The sequence below is a fragment of the Chiloscyllium plagiosum genome, chromosome 2 (genome assembly GCF_004010195.1).
Source record: "Chiloscyllium plagiosum isolate BGI_BamShark_2017 chromosome 2, ASM401019v2, whole genome shotgun sequence".
Taxonomy (NCBI): domain Eukaryota; kingdom Metazoa; phylum Chordata; class Chondrichthyes; order Orectolobiformes; family Hemiscylliidae; genus Chiloscyllium; species Chiloscyllium plagiosum.
Window position 1 is genome coordinate 35,950,676 of NC_057711.1, and position 17,910 is coordinate 35,968,585.

The window sequence follows — 17,910 nt, forward strand, 5'->3', positions numbered from 1 at the left end:
CTGGGGCCAGCCGACACGGAATCATGTTGGAGAGGGACTGGAACTTAAGTCCTTATGGTCACTTTCTATTATCATTCTGGATTTTTTAAACTCTGTAACCACACTTAAAGTATCTGTACCTAGGTATTTTATACCTATGATGGCACTGATAGGCAACATTACAAACATTTCACTGCACTCATTCAAGTTCACATGACAACAAAGGCTATTCTATTCTAGGTAAAGACAATGACCGCAGATGCTGGAAACCAGATTCTGGATTAGTGGAGCTGGAAGAGCACAGCAGTTCAGGCAGCATCCAAGGAGCAGTAAGATCGACGTTTCGGGCAAAAGCCCTTCATCAGGATATCGTAGAACAATAGAGTGATCAATTTCACTTGATCAACTAGTCTCTCCCAAACATTTCTTATGTCCCTTTCTGCTGAACTTATGATTGTTTATAATGATCAATGAGGAAAAAATATTTTGGACTATTCTTTAATATTTTATAATAATTTGAAAGAACTCAATAGCTCCTAGCTAAATATTTGTATTTAAATTTAAAAAATACAAAATTAAACCTTTCAGAAATGTCAATTACTATTCAAGCAGCCACTAATGCAATGTTATTAAAATTGAACACTTACCGTAAATAACATCTTGTCGCTTTATCAGATCTTTCTGTTGTTTACTACTAAATGCATGATCAACAGCAAGACTCCAGGACTCAGCTTTAAACTCCTGTGCATCAAACTCAAGGTCTCCACGCACTGAAGGGACTACATTATCTGGTAAAATTAAAATTAAGGTCAGTGACTTCCAATTAATATTTTACTTGAATCCTAACTGCTTGAACACACTATATGTTAACTCCCTACTTACCAATACTCAAGTGTCCCAACCGTCTCTTTCATATTCTTTTAAATAAGTCAAAAGTGCAAATAAATAAAAATCAACCCCTTTGAATGGGATCCTGATGTATTCTTGCAATGAAACCAGAACATATTAAATTAAAATACTATTTCTAATGCTGATGCACTTCAGCTCCTCTGGAGTTATTTATCTGTAATGAATAAGAATTCTCATCATGGACCACCCGAATGTATGAGGCTGTCTGCTCTATTGCTCACAGAGTATAGGACCAGCTTGGTCAGATGTCATAGGCCACTTGGAGAAGTCTTAAACAAGATGAAAATTCTTGCATGTTAGCAGCTAATTACAAGTGATGTATATTATGTATTATATGCTGTCTATTATTACAAAGACTGAGAAAGACCTGGATTGATTGATTTATTGTCATGTGCACTGAGGTACAGTGAAAAGTTTTGTTTACATCAGTACAGGTTACATTGCATAGAGTGTGCACCATGGTGAGATTGACATTAGAAAGATAAGCATTATTTGAGGCCAGAGAGTCCATTCATCAGTCTGGGGTGGCACGGTGGCTCAGTGGTTGGCACTGCTGCCTCACAGCACCAGAGACCTGGGTTTGATTCCAGCCTTGGGCAACTGTGTGGAGTTTGCACATTCTCCACATGTCTGCAGCAATCCAAAAGATGTCATGTTAGGTGAACTGGCCATGCTAAATTGCCCATAATGTTCAGGGATGTGCAGGTTGGGTGCACTAATCAGGGGTAAATGTAGAGTAATAGGGTGGGGGAATAGGTCACTCTTTGGAATGTCAGTAGGGACTTGTTGGGCCAAATGGCCTGATTCCACACTGTAGGGATTTTATGATCTAATAACAGCTAGGAATAAGCTGTGTGTTCAGGCTTCTGTATCTTTTGCCTGATGGAAGAGGTTGTAGGAAATTAGATTAGATTCCCTACAGTGTGGAAACAGGCCCTTCGGCCCAACAAGTCCACACCGACCCTCTGAAGAGCAATCCATTCCCCTACATTTACCCCTGACTAATGCAACTAACACTATGGGCAATTTAGCAATCCACCTAACCTGCACATCTTTATGACTGTGAGAGGAAACCAGAGCACCCGGAGGAAACCCACACAAACACGGGGAGAATGTGCAAATTCCATACAGACAGTTGCCCGAGGCGGGAATTGAACCCGGGTCCCTGATGCTGTGAGGCAGCAATGCTAACCATTGAGCCACCATACCGCCCTATGATAGGTTTTATTCCTTTGAGATCCTAGACTGTTCCCACACCAAGTCAATATGACATCATAATCCTCAGTATTAGCCCTTTAAACTCTGACACAACTTTGTGTGCTCAAAACATTTAATCAGTCAATACACTCTATCTGGTTAACCTTAATTTTAATAGATGTACTTGGAAAGGGGTTGGACAGATAGGAGAGGAATATAGAAAAGAGGAGCAGAGCTAGTCTATTCAATCCTTCAAGCCTGCTCCATCATTCAATATGATCACAGTTGATCACCCAACTCATTTGCTTTTACCCCCCATCCTTTGATCCCTTTAGCCCTAAACATTATAGAACATAGAACATAGAACATAGAAGAATACAGCGCAGTACAGGCCCTTGGGCCCACGATGTTGCGCCGATCCAAGCTCATCTCCTGAATCACCTTCCCAATCCTTTCTTCAATCCTTTCTTATATCAACCTTCTTCCTGAAAACATTCACTATTTTGGTATCAACCTCCTTCCATGGCAGAGATTTCCACCAGCTCATTGTGCTCTGCATGAAAAAGATGCTCTTGATCTCAGTCCTAAATAGTTTATTCTATATCCTTAAACTGTGGCCTCTGGTTCTGAACTCGCCAGACATGAGGAACACCCTTCCTACATTTACCCTGTCTGGTCCTATTAGAAATCTTTAGCCTTTTATAATATACAACTTATCCCCTCATCATTTTTCTTAACACCAGTGTCTCCAGAAGCTAGAGAAAAAGCTGGAGGACCTTGGGAAAAATGTAGCTTTGTGGACAAGGAAACAGGTGATAGAGACAATTGAACCATAACAGAAAAGTTGGCGAGCTCCTCAAACTTGCAGTTGTGGTGAGAATGGATAGGGCATAACAAAAGGTTTAAGGAGACAGTTTGTTGTAAAACAAGGGAATCACCTTTCATTCTAGGACGACTCTGAAATAAGTAGTCCTGGCAGATTGTTATAAGTCCCAAAATTGTTTGACATGGTCCAGAAAGGTTTTGTAATGGATGACTAAACCAGTTGTATAATGTCAAATCTACACCACTTGTCTTGTGGGATCAAAGATGGGCTTGTGCCAAGAAGAATAATAGAATAGGACAAGAGAGGTTAAGAGTGAAAAGAAAATGTTACTAGAGGCAAAGGTGGAGGAGGGGAGGGACTGATTAGACATATGGACATAGCTTAAGGATTATGGTGAAATGAAGCCAAAGGCTACAGTAATGAGTTGTTTGGAGGGGATTGGGGTGATTACCAAAAGGACTGTTTCCATGTCATACCTGTGTTATGAGATAATGCTTTAAGGTTTCTGAAGTCTGTGATTAGCCGATTGATCAGTGTAACTATTGAATAGTTTGTTTAATGTAAACATGCAACACTTGCATGAAACAACTGAACACCAAGTTTCAAAGTTTATTCTCAAATAGGCCATAGATAGTAACTGCAGCAACATCAAAACTCAAGCAGACTTTTTAATAAGCGTCAGGGAGAGGTTAAAACAGATGGCCCCAACTTTGCAAAGGAGGGCTTCCTGAAGAAGGGCTTATGCCTGAAACGTCGATTCTCCTGCTCCTTGGATGCTGCCTGGCCTGCTGTGTTTTTCCAGCACCACATTTTTCAACAAAGGAGGTAATGAGCATGGAGAAGATACCATGGACAGGTCAGTGACTCAAGACCTTCTCAGGAGCTCCAGAAATGTTGAAAGACTTTGAAAGGAATATGAACATGATATCTGTCTTGCGTTGTTAAAGTATTATTCATGAATGACATGAAAGAAACTGACTGCTATATACAAAAAAATGCACCAACTATATTAAAATCAGGTCACACCACCAGTGAGTCACTATTTTCTTGAAATGTATGCAACTGTGAAAGAAGCTCACCCTCTAATGCAAGTGATTCTGTTGAAGGAGATGAGTCCATTGTTTGAAACAGTTCCTCAGACTGTGACTTGTTCCTGGAAACATAGCTATCCACCTCTATGTCCATCGACTCCATGATTCTTCTAAAAGACAAAAAAGTGTTTCACATGATAATTAAATCACTGAGGAGGCAGCAAGCAGGAATGAAAAAAGGGGAAGCAATGGATGTAATATATATGGATTTTCAGAAAGTGTTTGATAAGGTACCACACATCAAGCTACTTAATAAGAGGATTGGCTACTAATAGAAAACAGAGAGTTGGAATAAGGGGGTATTTTCAGGATGACAACATTTAACTATTGGAATGCCACAGGGATCAGTACTGATACTACAATTATTTACATATAACAATGATTTGGATGAGGAATGTAAATGTACTATAGCAAAGTTTGTGGATGACACAAAAATAGATGTGAGGACAAGTGAAGAATATGACTCAAAAATGCTGTAGAGGAAGATACAGAGCTTAAGTGAATGGATATAAACTAGCCATAAGGAATATAATTTGGGAAAATACTGTGGCAGGAAAAATAGAAGACTTGAATATTACTTTAATGGAGAAAGACTTCAGAAAGCTACAGGACAGAGAGCTTTGGGTGTGCTTATCCATGAATTACAAAATGTTAGCATTCACATTCAGTGAGTAATAGGGAAAGCAAATGGAATGTTGTCCTTCACTTCAAAAGGAATGAAATATAAAAATAGGGTGGTTTTGCAAAAACTTTATAAGGCATTAGCCAGACTACAGCTGGAATATTGTGAAAGGTTTTGAGTTTATTAAGAGAAGAGTCCAGAGAAGGTTCATTAGACTGGTTTTGGGAAGTGAGCCCAGCCATGTGAATGAAGTTTCATTGGGGGAGCATTTCGGGAGTAGTGACTCATAATACTGTGAGTTTTAAGATACTCATCGATAGGGATAACAGCAATCTATGGGTGAATATGTTAAACTGGGGGCAGGCAAACTACAACCATATTAGGCAGGAACTGGAGAATTTTGATTGGAGGCAGCCGTTTGAGGGTAAATTCACATTGGACATGTGGGATTATTCCAAACTGCAGTTGACAAGAATTTAGTAGTGGCATGTTCCTGTGAGAATGAAAGATAACTATGCCAAGTTATATGAACCTTGGATGACCAGAGATGTTATGACTTTGGTCAGAAAGAAACAGGAAGAATACATAGGTCTAGCAGGATGGGAACTGATGAAGCCCTTGAACTATATAAGAAAGGTAGGAAAGAACTTAAACATATGCATTTAGAAACAAATGGACTTATTAGTGATAAACAGTGTGGTTTTGTGCAGGGGAGGTCATGCCTCACTAATTTGATCGAGATTTTTGAGAAGGTGACAAAGATGACTGATGAGGGAAAAGCGGTTGATGTTGTCTACATGGACTTCAGTAAAGCCTTTGAATGTTCCCTCATGGAACACTAGTACAAAAGGTGAAGTCATATGGTATCAGGGGTGAGCTGGCAAGATACATACTGAACTGGCTTAGTTATAGGAGACAGCGGGTAGTGGTGGAAGGATGCTTTTCGGAATGGAGGGCTGTGACTAGTGGTGGCCCATAGGGATCAGTGCAGGAACTTCTGCTGTTCATGATCTACATAAATGATCTAGCTGGTCTAATTTGTAGATTTACAGATGATACAATGATTGGTGGAGATGTGGATAGTGAGGTGGATTGTCAGAAGATACAGCGGGATAGACAGTTGGATGCATGGGCAGAAAAATGGTAAATGGAGTTTAATCCAGACAAAAGAGAGGTGATGCACTTTGGAAGGTCAAGTACAGGTGGAAATTATACAGTGAATGGCAGAACCCTTAGGAGTATTGATATGCAGACAGACCAAGGTGTGCAGTTCCACAAATCACTGAAGGTGGCAGCACAGGTAGATAAGTCGGAAAAAAGGCTTATGGAATGCTGCCTTCATTAGAAGGGGCATTGAGTATAAGAATAGAGAAGTTATGCTGCAGCTTTATGGAACTTTAGTTAGGTCACACTCTGAATATTGTGTACAGTTCTGGTCACCACACTACCAGAAGGGTGTGGATGCTTTGGAGAGGGTACAGAAAAGGTTTACCAGGATGTTGCCTGGTATGGGGAATTTTAGCTGTGAAGCAAGGTTGGATAGACTGGGTTTGTTTTCACTGGTATGCAGGAGGTTGAGGAGCAACCTAATAGAAGTTTAAAAGATTGCGAATGGCATGGATAAAGTGGAAAGTATGAGGCCTTTTCCCAGGGTACAGAGGTCAATTACTAGGGGATAGAGATTCAAGGTGCGAGGCAGCAAGTTTAAGAGAGATCTGTGAGGCATGTTTTTCATATGAAGGATGATGAGTGCCTGGAACACATTGCCAGAGGAGGTGATGGAAGCAGACACAATAGCAGCATTCAAGAAGCACTTGGATAAATACATGAATAGGAAAGGAATAGAGGGATATGGATCCTGTAAGTGAAGACAGTTTTAGCATTAAAGGGCAAAATGTGGCAGTGCAGATTTGGCAGGCCAAAGGACCTGTTCCTGGTCATTTTCTTGTTCTTTGTTGATACCAGGTATGGAGGGAATGTCTTATGATGAGAGGTTGGTAGGTTGGGCTCGCACTCATTGAAATTTAGAAGAATGAGAGGTGACCTTATTGAAACATACAGAATTCTTAGGGAACTTGACAGGGCAGATACGCAAATATTGTTGTCCTGTTGTAGGACAGTCTAGGACCAGAGCACTTCACCTCATTGTAAGGAGTCGCACATTTAAGACATAGACGAGAAATTTACTCTCTCAGAGGATAGCGAATCTGTGGAACTCTTTATTGTAGACAGCTGTTGAGGTTGGGTCTTTAAGTATATTCAAGGCTGAGGCAGACAGATTTTAATTTAAATAATCAAAGACTATAGGGATAAGGCAGACATGTGGAGTTGAGGATAATCAGAGCAGCCATGATCTCAGTAAATGTCAGAGCAGACTCAATGGACTGAATGCCTATTTCTGCCCCTACATTTTACAATCTCATCATGATATGTTCAACAAGGTTTACAATATTTAGAAGGAAAACGATTATGCTTACCTGTCTATACCAATACTAGAAGCACTCTTTGACAATGGCTGATGTTGTAGCGAGATGTCTCGTTTGAGAGCAGAAAGTCCAATAGGCAAGGATGATGAGGTGGAGTTCATTGATAGGAATGCAGACTGTGAAGCGTCCTTCAGTGAATTTGCTATTGAAACAACAGACATTTTAATAGTTTAAACAGAAGCCTTTGTTGATGTTTGGTATATCAAGTAGACAATGTGGTCAGTCACCCTAATGAATGTGGCATCAGTAACTTTGTAAATGCATATTTACAAAGGAAGAGCGAAGGACTTCTGGGAAGTCATATATTTGTGTGGTTGCGTTACCCGAAACACTACTCGGGTAGTGTCTCCCACTCACTCTCCTCCTCTAACCAAAGGAAAAGGACCTGTGTGCCAGATTGGTAAGGTAACGAGTTTCTTTTTAGTTTTTCTTATTCCTTATTTTTTCAACAGTCTCTTTGGGAATTTAGAATAGTGGGAATGGAGGTTAGGGCAGTTGAATGTTCCTCCTGCAGAATGTGGGAGGTAAGGGTCACCACTAGTGTCCCTGCTGACTACATCTGCGGGAAGTGCACCCAACTCAAGCTCCTCGAAAACCGCGTTAAGGAGCTGGAGCTGGATGAACTTCGGATCATTTGGGAGGCAGAGGGGATTATTGAGAAGAGTTACAGGGAGGTAGTCACTCCTAAGAACAAGAAAAAGGCAAATGGGTTACAGTCAGGGGACGGAAAGGGAGCCGGCAGGCAGTGCAGGGATCCCCTGTGGCCATTCCCCTCAACAATAAGTATACCGCTTTGGATACTGTTGAGGGGCGAGGGGGACTTACCAGGGGAAAGCAGTGGGGTACAGAGCTCTGGCACAGAGTCTGTCCCTGCTGCTCAGAAAGGAAAGGGGAAGAGGAGCAGAGCAGTAGTCACCGGGGACTCCATAGTTCGGGGGACAGATAGGAGGTTCTGTGGGGACGAGAGAGACTCACGGTTGGTGTGTTGCCTCCCAGGTTCCAGGGTTCATGATGTCTTTGATCGTGTTTTTGGGATCCTTAAGGGGGAGGGGGAGCAGCCCCAAATCGTGGCCCACATAGGCACCAATGACATAGGTAGGAAGAGAGATGGGGATTTAAGGCAGAAATTTAGGGAGCGAGGATGGAAGCTTAGAGCTAGGACAAACAGAGTTGTTGTCTCTGGTTTGTTGCCCGTGCCACGTGCTAGTGAGACAAGGAATAGGGAGAGAGGGGAGTTGAACATGTGGCTACAGGGGTGATGCAGGAGGGAAGGTTTTGGATTCTTGGATAATTGGGGCTCTTTCTGGGGTAGGTGAGACCTCTACAAGCAGGATGGTCTTCATCTGAACCAGAGGGGTACCAATATCCTGAGGGGGAAATTCGCTAAGGCTATTGGGGTGGGTTTAAATTAATCCAGCAGGGGGATGGGAATCAAAATTGTAGTTCAAGTATAGAAAAGGTTGAGAGTAGGGAGGTCCGAAATCAAGTTTCAGGGACGCAAGATGGCGCCAGCAAGCAAAAAGTTGGTTTGAAGTGTGACTACTTCAACACCAGGAGCATCCGGAATAAGGTGGGTAAACTTGCAGCATGGGTTGGTACCTGGGACTTGGACGTTGTGGCCATTTCGGAGACATGGATAGAGCATGGACAGGAATGGTTGTTGCAGATTCCAGGATTTAGATGTTTCAGTAAGAACAGAGAAGATGGTAAAAGAGGGGGAGGTGTAGCATTGTTGGTCAAGGACAGTATTACAGTTGCAGAAAGGATGTTTGAGGATTCATCAACTGAGGTAGTATGGGCTGAAGCTAGAAACAGGAAAGGAGAGGTCACCCTGTTGGGAGTTTTCTATAGGTCTCCGAATAGTTCCAGAGATGTAGAGGAAAGGATAGCAAAGATGATTCTCGATAGGAGTGAGAGAGACAGGGTGGTTGTCATGGAGTAATTCAACTTTCCAAATATTGACTGGGAACACTATAGTACGAGTACTATAGATGGGTCAGTTTTTGTCTAGTGTGTGCAGGAGGGCTTCCTGACACAGTATGTAGACAGGCCAACAAGGGGTGAAGCCACATTAGATTTGGTACTGGGTAATGAGCCCGGCCAGGTGTTAGACTTGGAAGTAGGTGAGCACTTTGGTGATAGTGATCACAATTTGGTTATGTTTACTTTAGTGATAGAAAGGGATAGGTGTATACCACTGGGCAAGAGTTACAGCTGGGGGAAAGTCAATTACGATGCGATTAGGCAAGATTTAGGAAGCATAGAATGGAGAGGAAACTGGAGGGGATAGGCACATTAGAAATGTGGAGCTTATTCAAGGAAAAGCTACTGAGTGTCCTAGATAAGTATGTACCTGTCAGACAGGGAGGAGGCTGTAGAGCGCGGGAGCCATGGTTTACGAAGGAAGTGGAATCTCTAGTCATGAGAAAGATGAAGGCTTATGTTAGGATGAGATGTGAAGGCTCAGTTAGGGTGCTTGAGGGTTACAAGGTAGCCAGGAAAGACCTAAAGATAGAGCTCAGAAGAGCCAGGAGGAGACATGAGAAGTTATTGGCGGATAGAATCAGGGTAAACCCTAAGGCTTTCTATAGGTATTTAAGGAATAAAAGAATGACGAGAGTAAGATTAGGACCAATCAAGGATAGTAGTGGGAAGCTGTGTGTGGAGTCAGACGAGATAGGGGAAGCACTAAATGAATATTTTTCAACAGTATTCACTCTAGAAAACGACAATGTTGTTGAGGAGAATACTGAGATACAGGCTACTAGACTAGGTGTGATTGAGGTTCACAAGGAGCAGGTATTAGAAATCCTGCAGAGTATGAAAATAGATAAGTCCCCTGGGCTGGATGGGATTTATCCTAGGATCTTCTGGGAAGCCAGGGAGGAGATTGCCGAGCCTTTGGTATTGATCTTTAAATCATCATTGTCTACAGGAATAGTGCCAGAAGACTGAAGGATAGCAAATGTGGTTCCCCTGTTCAAGAAGGGGAGTAGAGACAATCCTGGTAATTATAGACCAGTAAGCCTTACTTCAGTTGTTGGTTAAGTGTTGGAAAAAGTTATAAGAAATAGGATTTATAATCATCTACAAAAGAATAATTTGATTAGGGATAGTCAGCACGGTTTTGTGAAGGGTAGGTCGTGCCTCACAAACCTATTGAGTTCTTTGAGAAAGTGACCACACAGGTAGGTGAGAGTAAACCGGTTGATGTGGTGTATATGGATTTCAGCAAGGCGTTCCCCACAGTAGGCTATTGTACTAAATGTGGAGGAATGGGATTATGGGAGATATAGCAGTTTGGATCAGTAATCGGCTTGCTGAAAGAAGACAGAGGGTGGTGGTTGATGGGGAATGTTCAGCCTGGAGTCCAGTTACCAGTGGTTGGGTCCACTGCTGTTCGTCATTTTTATAAATGACCTGGATGAGGGCATAGAAGGGTGGGTTAGTAAATTTGCAGACGACACTAAGGTCGGTGGAGTTGTGGATAGTGACGAAGGATGTTGTAGGTTACAGAGAGACATAGATAAGCTGCAGAGCTGGGCTGACAGGTGGCAAATGGAGTTTAATGTGGACAAGTGTGAGGTGATTCACTTTGGTCGGAGTAACCGGAATGCAAAGTACTGGGCTAATGGTAAGATTCTTGGTAGTGTAGAGGAGCAGAGAGATCTCGGTGTCCAGGTACACAGATCCTTGAAAGTTGCCACCCAGGTTGACAGGGTTGTTAAGAAGGCATACAGTGTTTTAGCTTTAATTAATAGGGGATCGAGTTCCGGAACCATGAGGTTATGCTACAGCTGTACAAAACTTTAGTGCGGCCACACTTGGAGTATTGTTTACAGTTCTGGTCACAGCATTATAAGAAGAATGTGGAAGCTTTGGAAAGTGTGCAGAGGAGATTTACTAGGATGTTGCCTGGTATGGAGGGAAGGTCTTACAAGGAAAGGCTGAGGGACTTGAGGCTGTTTTCGTTAGAGAGAAGAAGGTTGAGAGGTGACTTAATAGAGACATATAAGATAATCAGAGGGTTAGATAGGGTGAACAGGGAGAGCTTTTTTTCAAGAATGGTGATGGCGAGCATGAGGGGGCATAGCTTTAAATTGAGGGGTGATAGATATAGGACAGATGTCAGAGGTAGTTTCTTTACTCAGAGAATAAAGGATATGGAATGCTTTGCCTACAACGATAGTAGATTCGCCAACTTTAAGTACATTTAAGTCATCATTGGTCAATCATATGTACGTACATGGAATAGTGTAGGTTAGATGGGCTTCAGATTGGTATGACAGGTCGGCGCAACATTGAGGGCCGAAGGGCCTGTACTGCGCTGTAATGTTCTAAGTTCTATATAGAGACTGTATGTCAGTTGATGTAGATATATCTCCTGCGGTTGCTCGAAAGCCTTCTATAAAATAATAGTTGAATGCTATTGTAATTTTGACTGAAGTAAGAAGAATTATGGAGCTTCAGAATTAGAGTTGCACACCATTTCCCAGTCACTGAAAAGAGCTCTCTTGCTATCTTCCTGCTGAAGCAATGCTCCTAATGCTCTGCTTCTCAGAAAGATCTATTAATCTGGATGTAGGTTTGTTTGCTGAGCTGGAAGGTATTAATGTTGGATTTGCTCTGTGTGTTTCTTGGATTCCACCAAGTCAGCAGTTTCTTCCTCCTTTGCTAATGTCTCAGATCCAGCTATGTTCATGACCATTCTCCTACTTTATATAAAATGTGTGAAGAACACACCAATTCTTCAACTTTCAGCGGCCTCCAGGAAGGACCAAAAGGTCAGAACAAAAAGCCTTTCTTATAAAATAATCAAAAGATTAACTGCTCCTGAATCAATTATCTTTTGTATACTAAATCTGTTGGCTGAAGCTTTATCTCATTTCTTCAATTCTGTAACTTCTCAAAGGGCCCCCTTTTTAGAGGCCCACAATGTTCAAGTATTGATACGTCCATAAAATTGGTGGTCACCCTCTTGTAACATGCCAAGCAAGTCAAAAAGTGTGCATCTACATCAGTTAGCTTTTCTGAGCTGCAGCACCACAGGAGTGAGGGCAGAACTAATGGCAGCAGATTGGAGGGTATCAGCCTCAAAATGTTTTTTAGTTGGATGCCCTTCTGCGAGTGCTCTTGGTGTGCAAGTAGCAAGAAATTGACTCAAAAACCTCTTCATTACATCCATCAAAGCTAATTTTTAAAATTATTTTCAGAATTTTATTCTACCTTTTGGCACTTCCATGTTATCTAGTGATGCTTGGCAGTTGTGAGAATCTGGCTTATAATTCATTATAAATTTAGATGTAGAAATGGCAAAAAATAAAAATGTGGCATCACTAAACTTAATACAACCTAATTTTTTTTGAGTTATCTGAAAGCGAATTAATACTATTTATAAAGATGTTTACTGAGGTAATTATTTTGAAGAAGTCATAGTGGACTCAAAATATTAAACTAGTTTGTCTCTCCACAGATTCTGTAAAACCTTGCTAAGTTTCCCAACATTTACTGTCTTTAGTCCTAATAACTACTTCTGACCAAATGTCATTGTACAAATTGCTAACATGGAACAAACTTTCTTGTTATCTAAGAACAGTGCCTCTTCTATAGATACATCCATGGTGGTGTATCTTAAATAGCCTCAAGACAAAAGCAAAGAGAATGGGTGGCATCAAATTATTTCAAACAGCCCCGACCCAGTACCAAATACATACCAGTATAGGTGGCAAATACCACAAGTTACCAGGAATGAGAAAAAACCGCCAACACTGCCAATAGAGTCATAGTCATAGAGTCATAGAGATGTACAGCATGGAAACAGACCCTTTGGTCCAACCCGTCCATGCCGACCAGCTATCCCAACCCAATCTAGTCCCACCTGCCATCACCTGGCCCATATCCCTCCAAACCCTTCCTATTCATATACCCATCCAAATGCCTCTTAAATGTTGCAATTGTACCAGCCTCCACCACATCCTCTGGCAGCTCATTCCATACACATACCACCCTCTGCGTGAAAAGGTTGCCCCTTAGGTCTCTTTTATATCTTTCCCCTCTCACCCTAAACCTATGCCCTCTAGTTCGGGACTCCCCGACCCCAGGGAAAAGACTTTGTCTATTTATCCTATCCATGCCCCTCATAATTTTGTAACCCTCTATAAGGTCACCTCTCAGCTTCCGACGCTCCAGGGAAAACAGCCCCAGCCTGTTCAGCCGCTCCCTGTAGCTCAGATCCTCCAACCCTGGCAACATCCTTGTAAATCTTTTCTGAACCCTTTCAAGTTTCACAACATCTTTCCAATAATCGCCCTTCTTAAACAGTGGCATCAACCTCCAGTCTTCGGCACCTCACCTGTGACTATCGATGATACAAATATCTCAGCGAAAGGCCCAACAATCACTTCTCTAGCTTCCCACAGAGTTCTCGGGTACACCTGATCAGGTCCTGGGGATTTATCCACTTTAAACCGTTTCAAGACATCCAGCACTTCCTCCTCTGTAATCTGGACATTTTGCAAGATATCACCATCTATTTCCCTACAGTCTATATCTTCCACTTTCTTTTCCACAGTAAATACTGACGCAAAATATTCATTTAGTATTTCCCCCATTTTCTGTGGCTCCACACAAAGGCCGCCTTGTTGATCTTTGAGGGGCCCTATTCTCTCCTTTTGTCCTTCATATATTTGGATTCTCCTTAATTCTATTTGCCAAAGTTGGAAAATATGCTAAAAGGGTGGGGCCGGTGCAGAAGTTGGTGAATGTAGAGCTGCATGTTTCTTTAGTACATTCCTGCTCCTGCATTTACCTCACATCAGAAAATGAAACTTGTGACTTGTGGGCGGCACGGTGGCACAGTGGTTAGCACTGCTGCCTCACAGCGCCAGAGACCCGGGTTCAATTCCCGCCTCGTGCGACTGACTGTGTGGAGTTTGCACGTTCTCCCCGTGTCTGCGTGGGTTTCCTCTGGGTGCTCCGGTTTCCTCCCACTGTCCAAAGATGTGCAGGGTCAGGTGAATTGGCCATACTAAATTGCCCGTAGTGTTAGGTAAGGGGTAAATGTAGGGGTGGGTTTCGGGTCGGTGTGGACTTGTTGGGCCGAAGGACCTGTTTCCACACTGTAATCTAATCTAATCTACAAAAAAAACCAGCTGTTTTAACAAATAGGTACACATAGTTTCAAAAATATTTTGATGCAGTTATTCATACTTACAGTGCACACACTGGGTTGGTTTGCTTCGTGATACTATGTGACATTTGTCTTGAAGATTCTGCAGAAAAAAACCCCACGAGTTCAAAAGAATAGAATAACAACAACAACTTATACTTCTTTAGCACCTTTAAAATAAAGGAATATCATGAGAGTATTGCAAACATAGTATCACTCTAAGCTGTATAAGGAAATATTAATCAGATGAGCAAAAGCTTGGTCAAAAAGGTACTGTCTTAATTGAGGAAAGCAAGATAGCAAGGCAATGTGTTATATGGAGGGAATGCCAGAGACTGGAGCCTTAAGCAAAGTAAGGCTTAGTTACAAATGGTTGAACAATTAATGAAATTATTTCTGAAAATACTATATGTCAAACAAGATCCACAAAAAGTTTCTACTGTACTCATTATTTTCATATTTTGTATCTTAATAGTTATCAATAACTGCATATTTAGGCCATAACTCATTCAAGCCAAAATACTGCAGACACTGGAAATCTGAAACAAACATGGACTTTCTAGAGAAATTTAGCAAGTCTGTCAACATCTGTGGAAGTAGAAACAGAGTTAATGTTTTAGAACTCTTCTGAAGAATAGTTACATCAGACTCAAAATGTCAACTCCATAACTCATTAATTTATCCCAGCTTAATTAATTTTAAGAAAGGCATGATGGATATAAGCCTGTAATTTTATGTCACCTTCTGACACATAAATGTATTTTTTGATAAAATGTGAGCCAAAGTTTATTTTAAACATCAATCATGAAGGTTTAACGGGATACAAATTTGACTTTAACGAAAGTGAAATCTTATGTTTAAAATCACCAGCATTAAGACCATCTTACAAAATGAGTGAAGATTTTCTCCTGTGAATGGTAAATTTCTACTTGTAATTGGATATCCATTTTTGATTACATAAACACTTGCATACCTAACAATGCATGGTGGTGCAGTGGTTAGCACTGCTACCTCACAGCACTAGGGTCCCAAGTTCAATTCCAGCCTCGGACGACTGTCTGTGTGGAGTTTGCACATTCTCCTGGTGTCTGTGTGGGTTTCCTCCGGGTGCTCTGGTTTCCTCCCACAGTCACAAAGATGTGCAGGCTAGATGAATTGGCCATGTTAAATTGCCCATAGTGTTAGGCGGGTTGGTGTGGACTTGTTGGGCCGAAGGGCCTGTTTCCACACTGTAGGGAATCTAATCTAATAGCACACCACCAACAATTCTTCATATTCGTTACTGGAATATGAATGTCAATTGCGTATGGATGACCAAATTATGAGCAGACATAGGCCTCTTGGTCCTTCAAGCCTACACCATCAATTCAATTCATTTCAATCATGGCTGATCTAATTATTTAAACTTATGGCCTACCCTGATAACCTTTCACCCACTGGCTTATCAAGAATCTACTTCCCATTACTTTAAGAATATTCAAAAGTCTCTTCTCCACCATCTTAAGACCATAAGACATAGGACCAGAAGTAGGCCATTCAGCCCATTTAGTCTGCTCTACCATTCAATTGGATCATGATTGATCTGACAATCACTAACTTCACTTTCCTATCTTGTTCCAATAACTCTAAGTTCCCTAATTTAAAAAAAAATGTTCATCTCAGTATTGAATAGACTTAATGACCCAGCCTTGACAGCCCTCTACAGTAAATAATTCCTCATATCCACTAATCTCGAAGAAAAAGATCCTCCTCATCTCTGTTTTAAATAGGCGACCCTAAATGAGATTGTGCCATCTGGTTTCTTTTGAGGAACAGTTCCAACATCAAGCAACAGTGTGTGAGAAAATATTTCCCCATATCTCTAAGATGGGCAACTCCTGATTTTTAAACAGTATCCCGGTTCTAGATTCTCCTACAGTGGAAGTATCCTTGTTCCTTCTACTCTGGCAAGACTTTCAGGATCTTGTATGTTATAATCCAGTCTTCTAAACTCCAGTAGATACAATCTTAAACTGTCCAACCTTTTCTCATAAGGCAACACATCCACTCCAGATATTAGTCTGGTCAACGTTCTCTGAACTGCTTCTAATGAAGTTACAACCTTCCATAAATGAGGATATTAGTACTGTGCACAGTATTCCAGATGTAGTACCGATATTGCCCTGTATGACTGAAACATAATTGTGCAATCTTTGTACTCTGTTCACCTTGAAATAAATGTTTACATTCTACTAGTTTTCCTAATTTCCTGCTGCACCTGCAAACTAGCTTTTTGTGAGTAATGCACAGGGATGCCCAGATCCTTTTGTATCTCAAAGGACTATAATTTATGACTACTTAGATATTTTGACAATATGCTATTTATTTATTTCTACTAAAATGGACAACTTCACATTTTCCTCACATTATACGCCATTTTTTGCCAAAACTGTTTAATTTCCTACCTATTTTTACATCACTAGTAAATTCAGCAATCATATTTGGTCTCTTCACTTGTCATTTATAAAATTTGTAAAGAGTTGAAGACCTAGTACTGATCCCTATGGCACACCACTCAATGTATCTTGCCAATAAGAAAATGACCCATTTAGGCCTATTCTTCTGTGTTCTGTTAGCTAGTCAATCTCCTATTGAGCCCCTGGCCCCAACCTTGAACTCTGTGGTTTTTTAATGTCGCACAAAACCCTTTGACAACACAACAAATATCTCCTGGAATTCTAAATGAAGCACATCCACAAGATCCCCTTTATCCACAGCACGTTACTTTTTCAATAAGTTTGTTAAACATGAACTTAACTACAATAAGTTGATTAGACATAATTAACATATTTTCATATTTATTGCTAGACCCAATAGCCTTTGAGAAGGTGGTGCTGAGCAACCTTCTTGAACGATTCAAATACAGGAGTAGGCCATTCAGTTGGCATGTGATGCTGTAGTTCATAGAACATAGAACATAGAACATAGAACAATACAGCACAGAACAGGCCCTACGGCCCACGATGTTGTGCCGAACTTCTAACCTAGATTAAGTACCCATCCATGTACCTATCCAAATGCCGCTTAAAGGTCGCCAATGATTCCGACTCTACCACTCCCACGGGCAGCGCATTCCATGCCCCCACCACTCTCTGGGTAAAGAACCCACCCCTGACATCTCCCCTATACCTTCCACCCTTCACCTTAAATTTATGTCCCCTTGTAACACTCTGTTGTACCCGGGGAAAAAGTTTCTGACTGTCTACTCTATCTATTCCCCTGATCATCTTATAAACCTCTATCAAGTCACCCATCATCCTTCGCCGTTCCAACGAGAAAAGGCCGAGAACTCTCAACCTATCCTCGGACGACTTCCTCTCCATTCCAGGCAACATCCTGGTAAATCTTCTCTGCACCCTCTCCAAAGCTTCCACATCTTTCCTAAAGTGAGGCGACCAGAACTGCACACAGTACACCAACTGTGGCCTAACCAAAGTCCTGTACAGCTGCAACATCACTTCACGACTCTTGAATTCAATCCCTCTGCTAATGAACGATAATACTCATAGGCCTTCTTACAAACTCTATCCACCTGAGTGGCAACCTTCAAAGATCTATGTACATAGACACCAAGATCCCTCTGTTCCTCCACC

At 41.5% G+C, this 17,910-nt stretch overlaps 1 protein-coding gene across 1 annotated transcript in view; it reads right to left on the reverse strand.

Annotated features, from left to right (window-relative positions):
• arhgef28a (Rho guanine nucleotide exchange factor (GEF) 28a) overlaps window positions 1–17,910 on the reverse strand; it is a 479,393-nt gene that overhangs the window by 170,553 nt on the left and 290,930 nt on the right. Inside the window, exons 21-24 of the mRNA XM_043707577.1 lie at window positions 14,324–14,381; window positions 7,102–7,252; window positions 3,991–4,112; window positions 627–767 (exon numbers count right to left, since the gene is read on the reverse strand). Coding sequence (XP_043563512.1) covers window positions 627–767; window positions 3,991–4,112; window positions 7,102–7,252; window positions 14,324–14,381 — 472 coding nt within the window. The remainder of the gene's footprint in view (window positions 1–626; window positions 768–3,990; window positions 4,113–7,101; window positions 7,253–14,323; window positions 14,382–17,910) is intronic.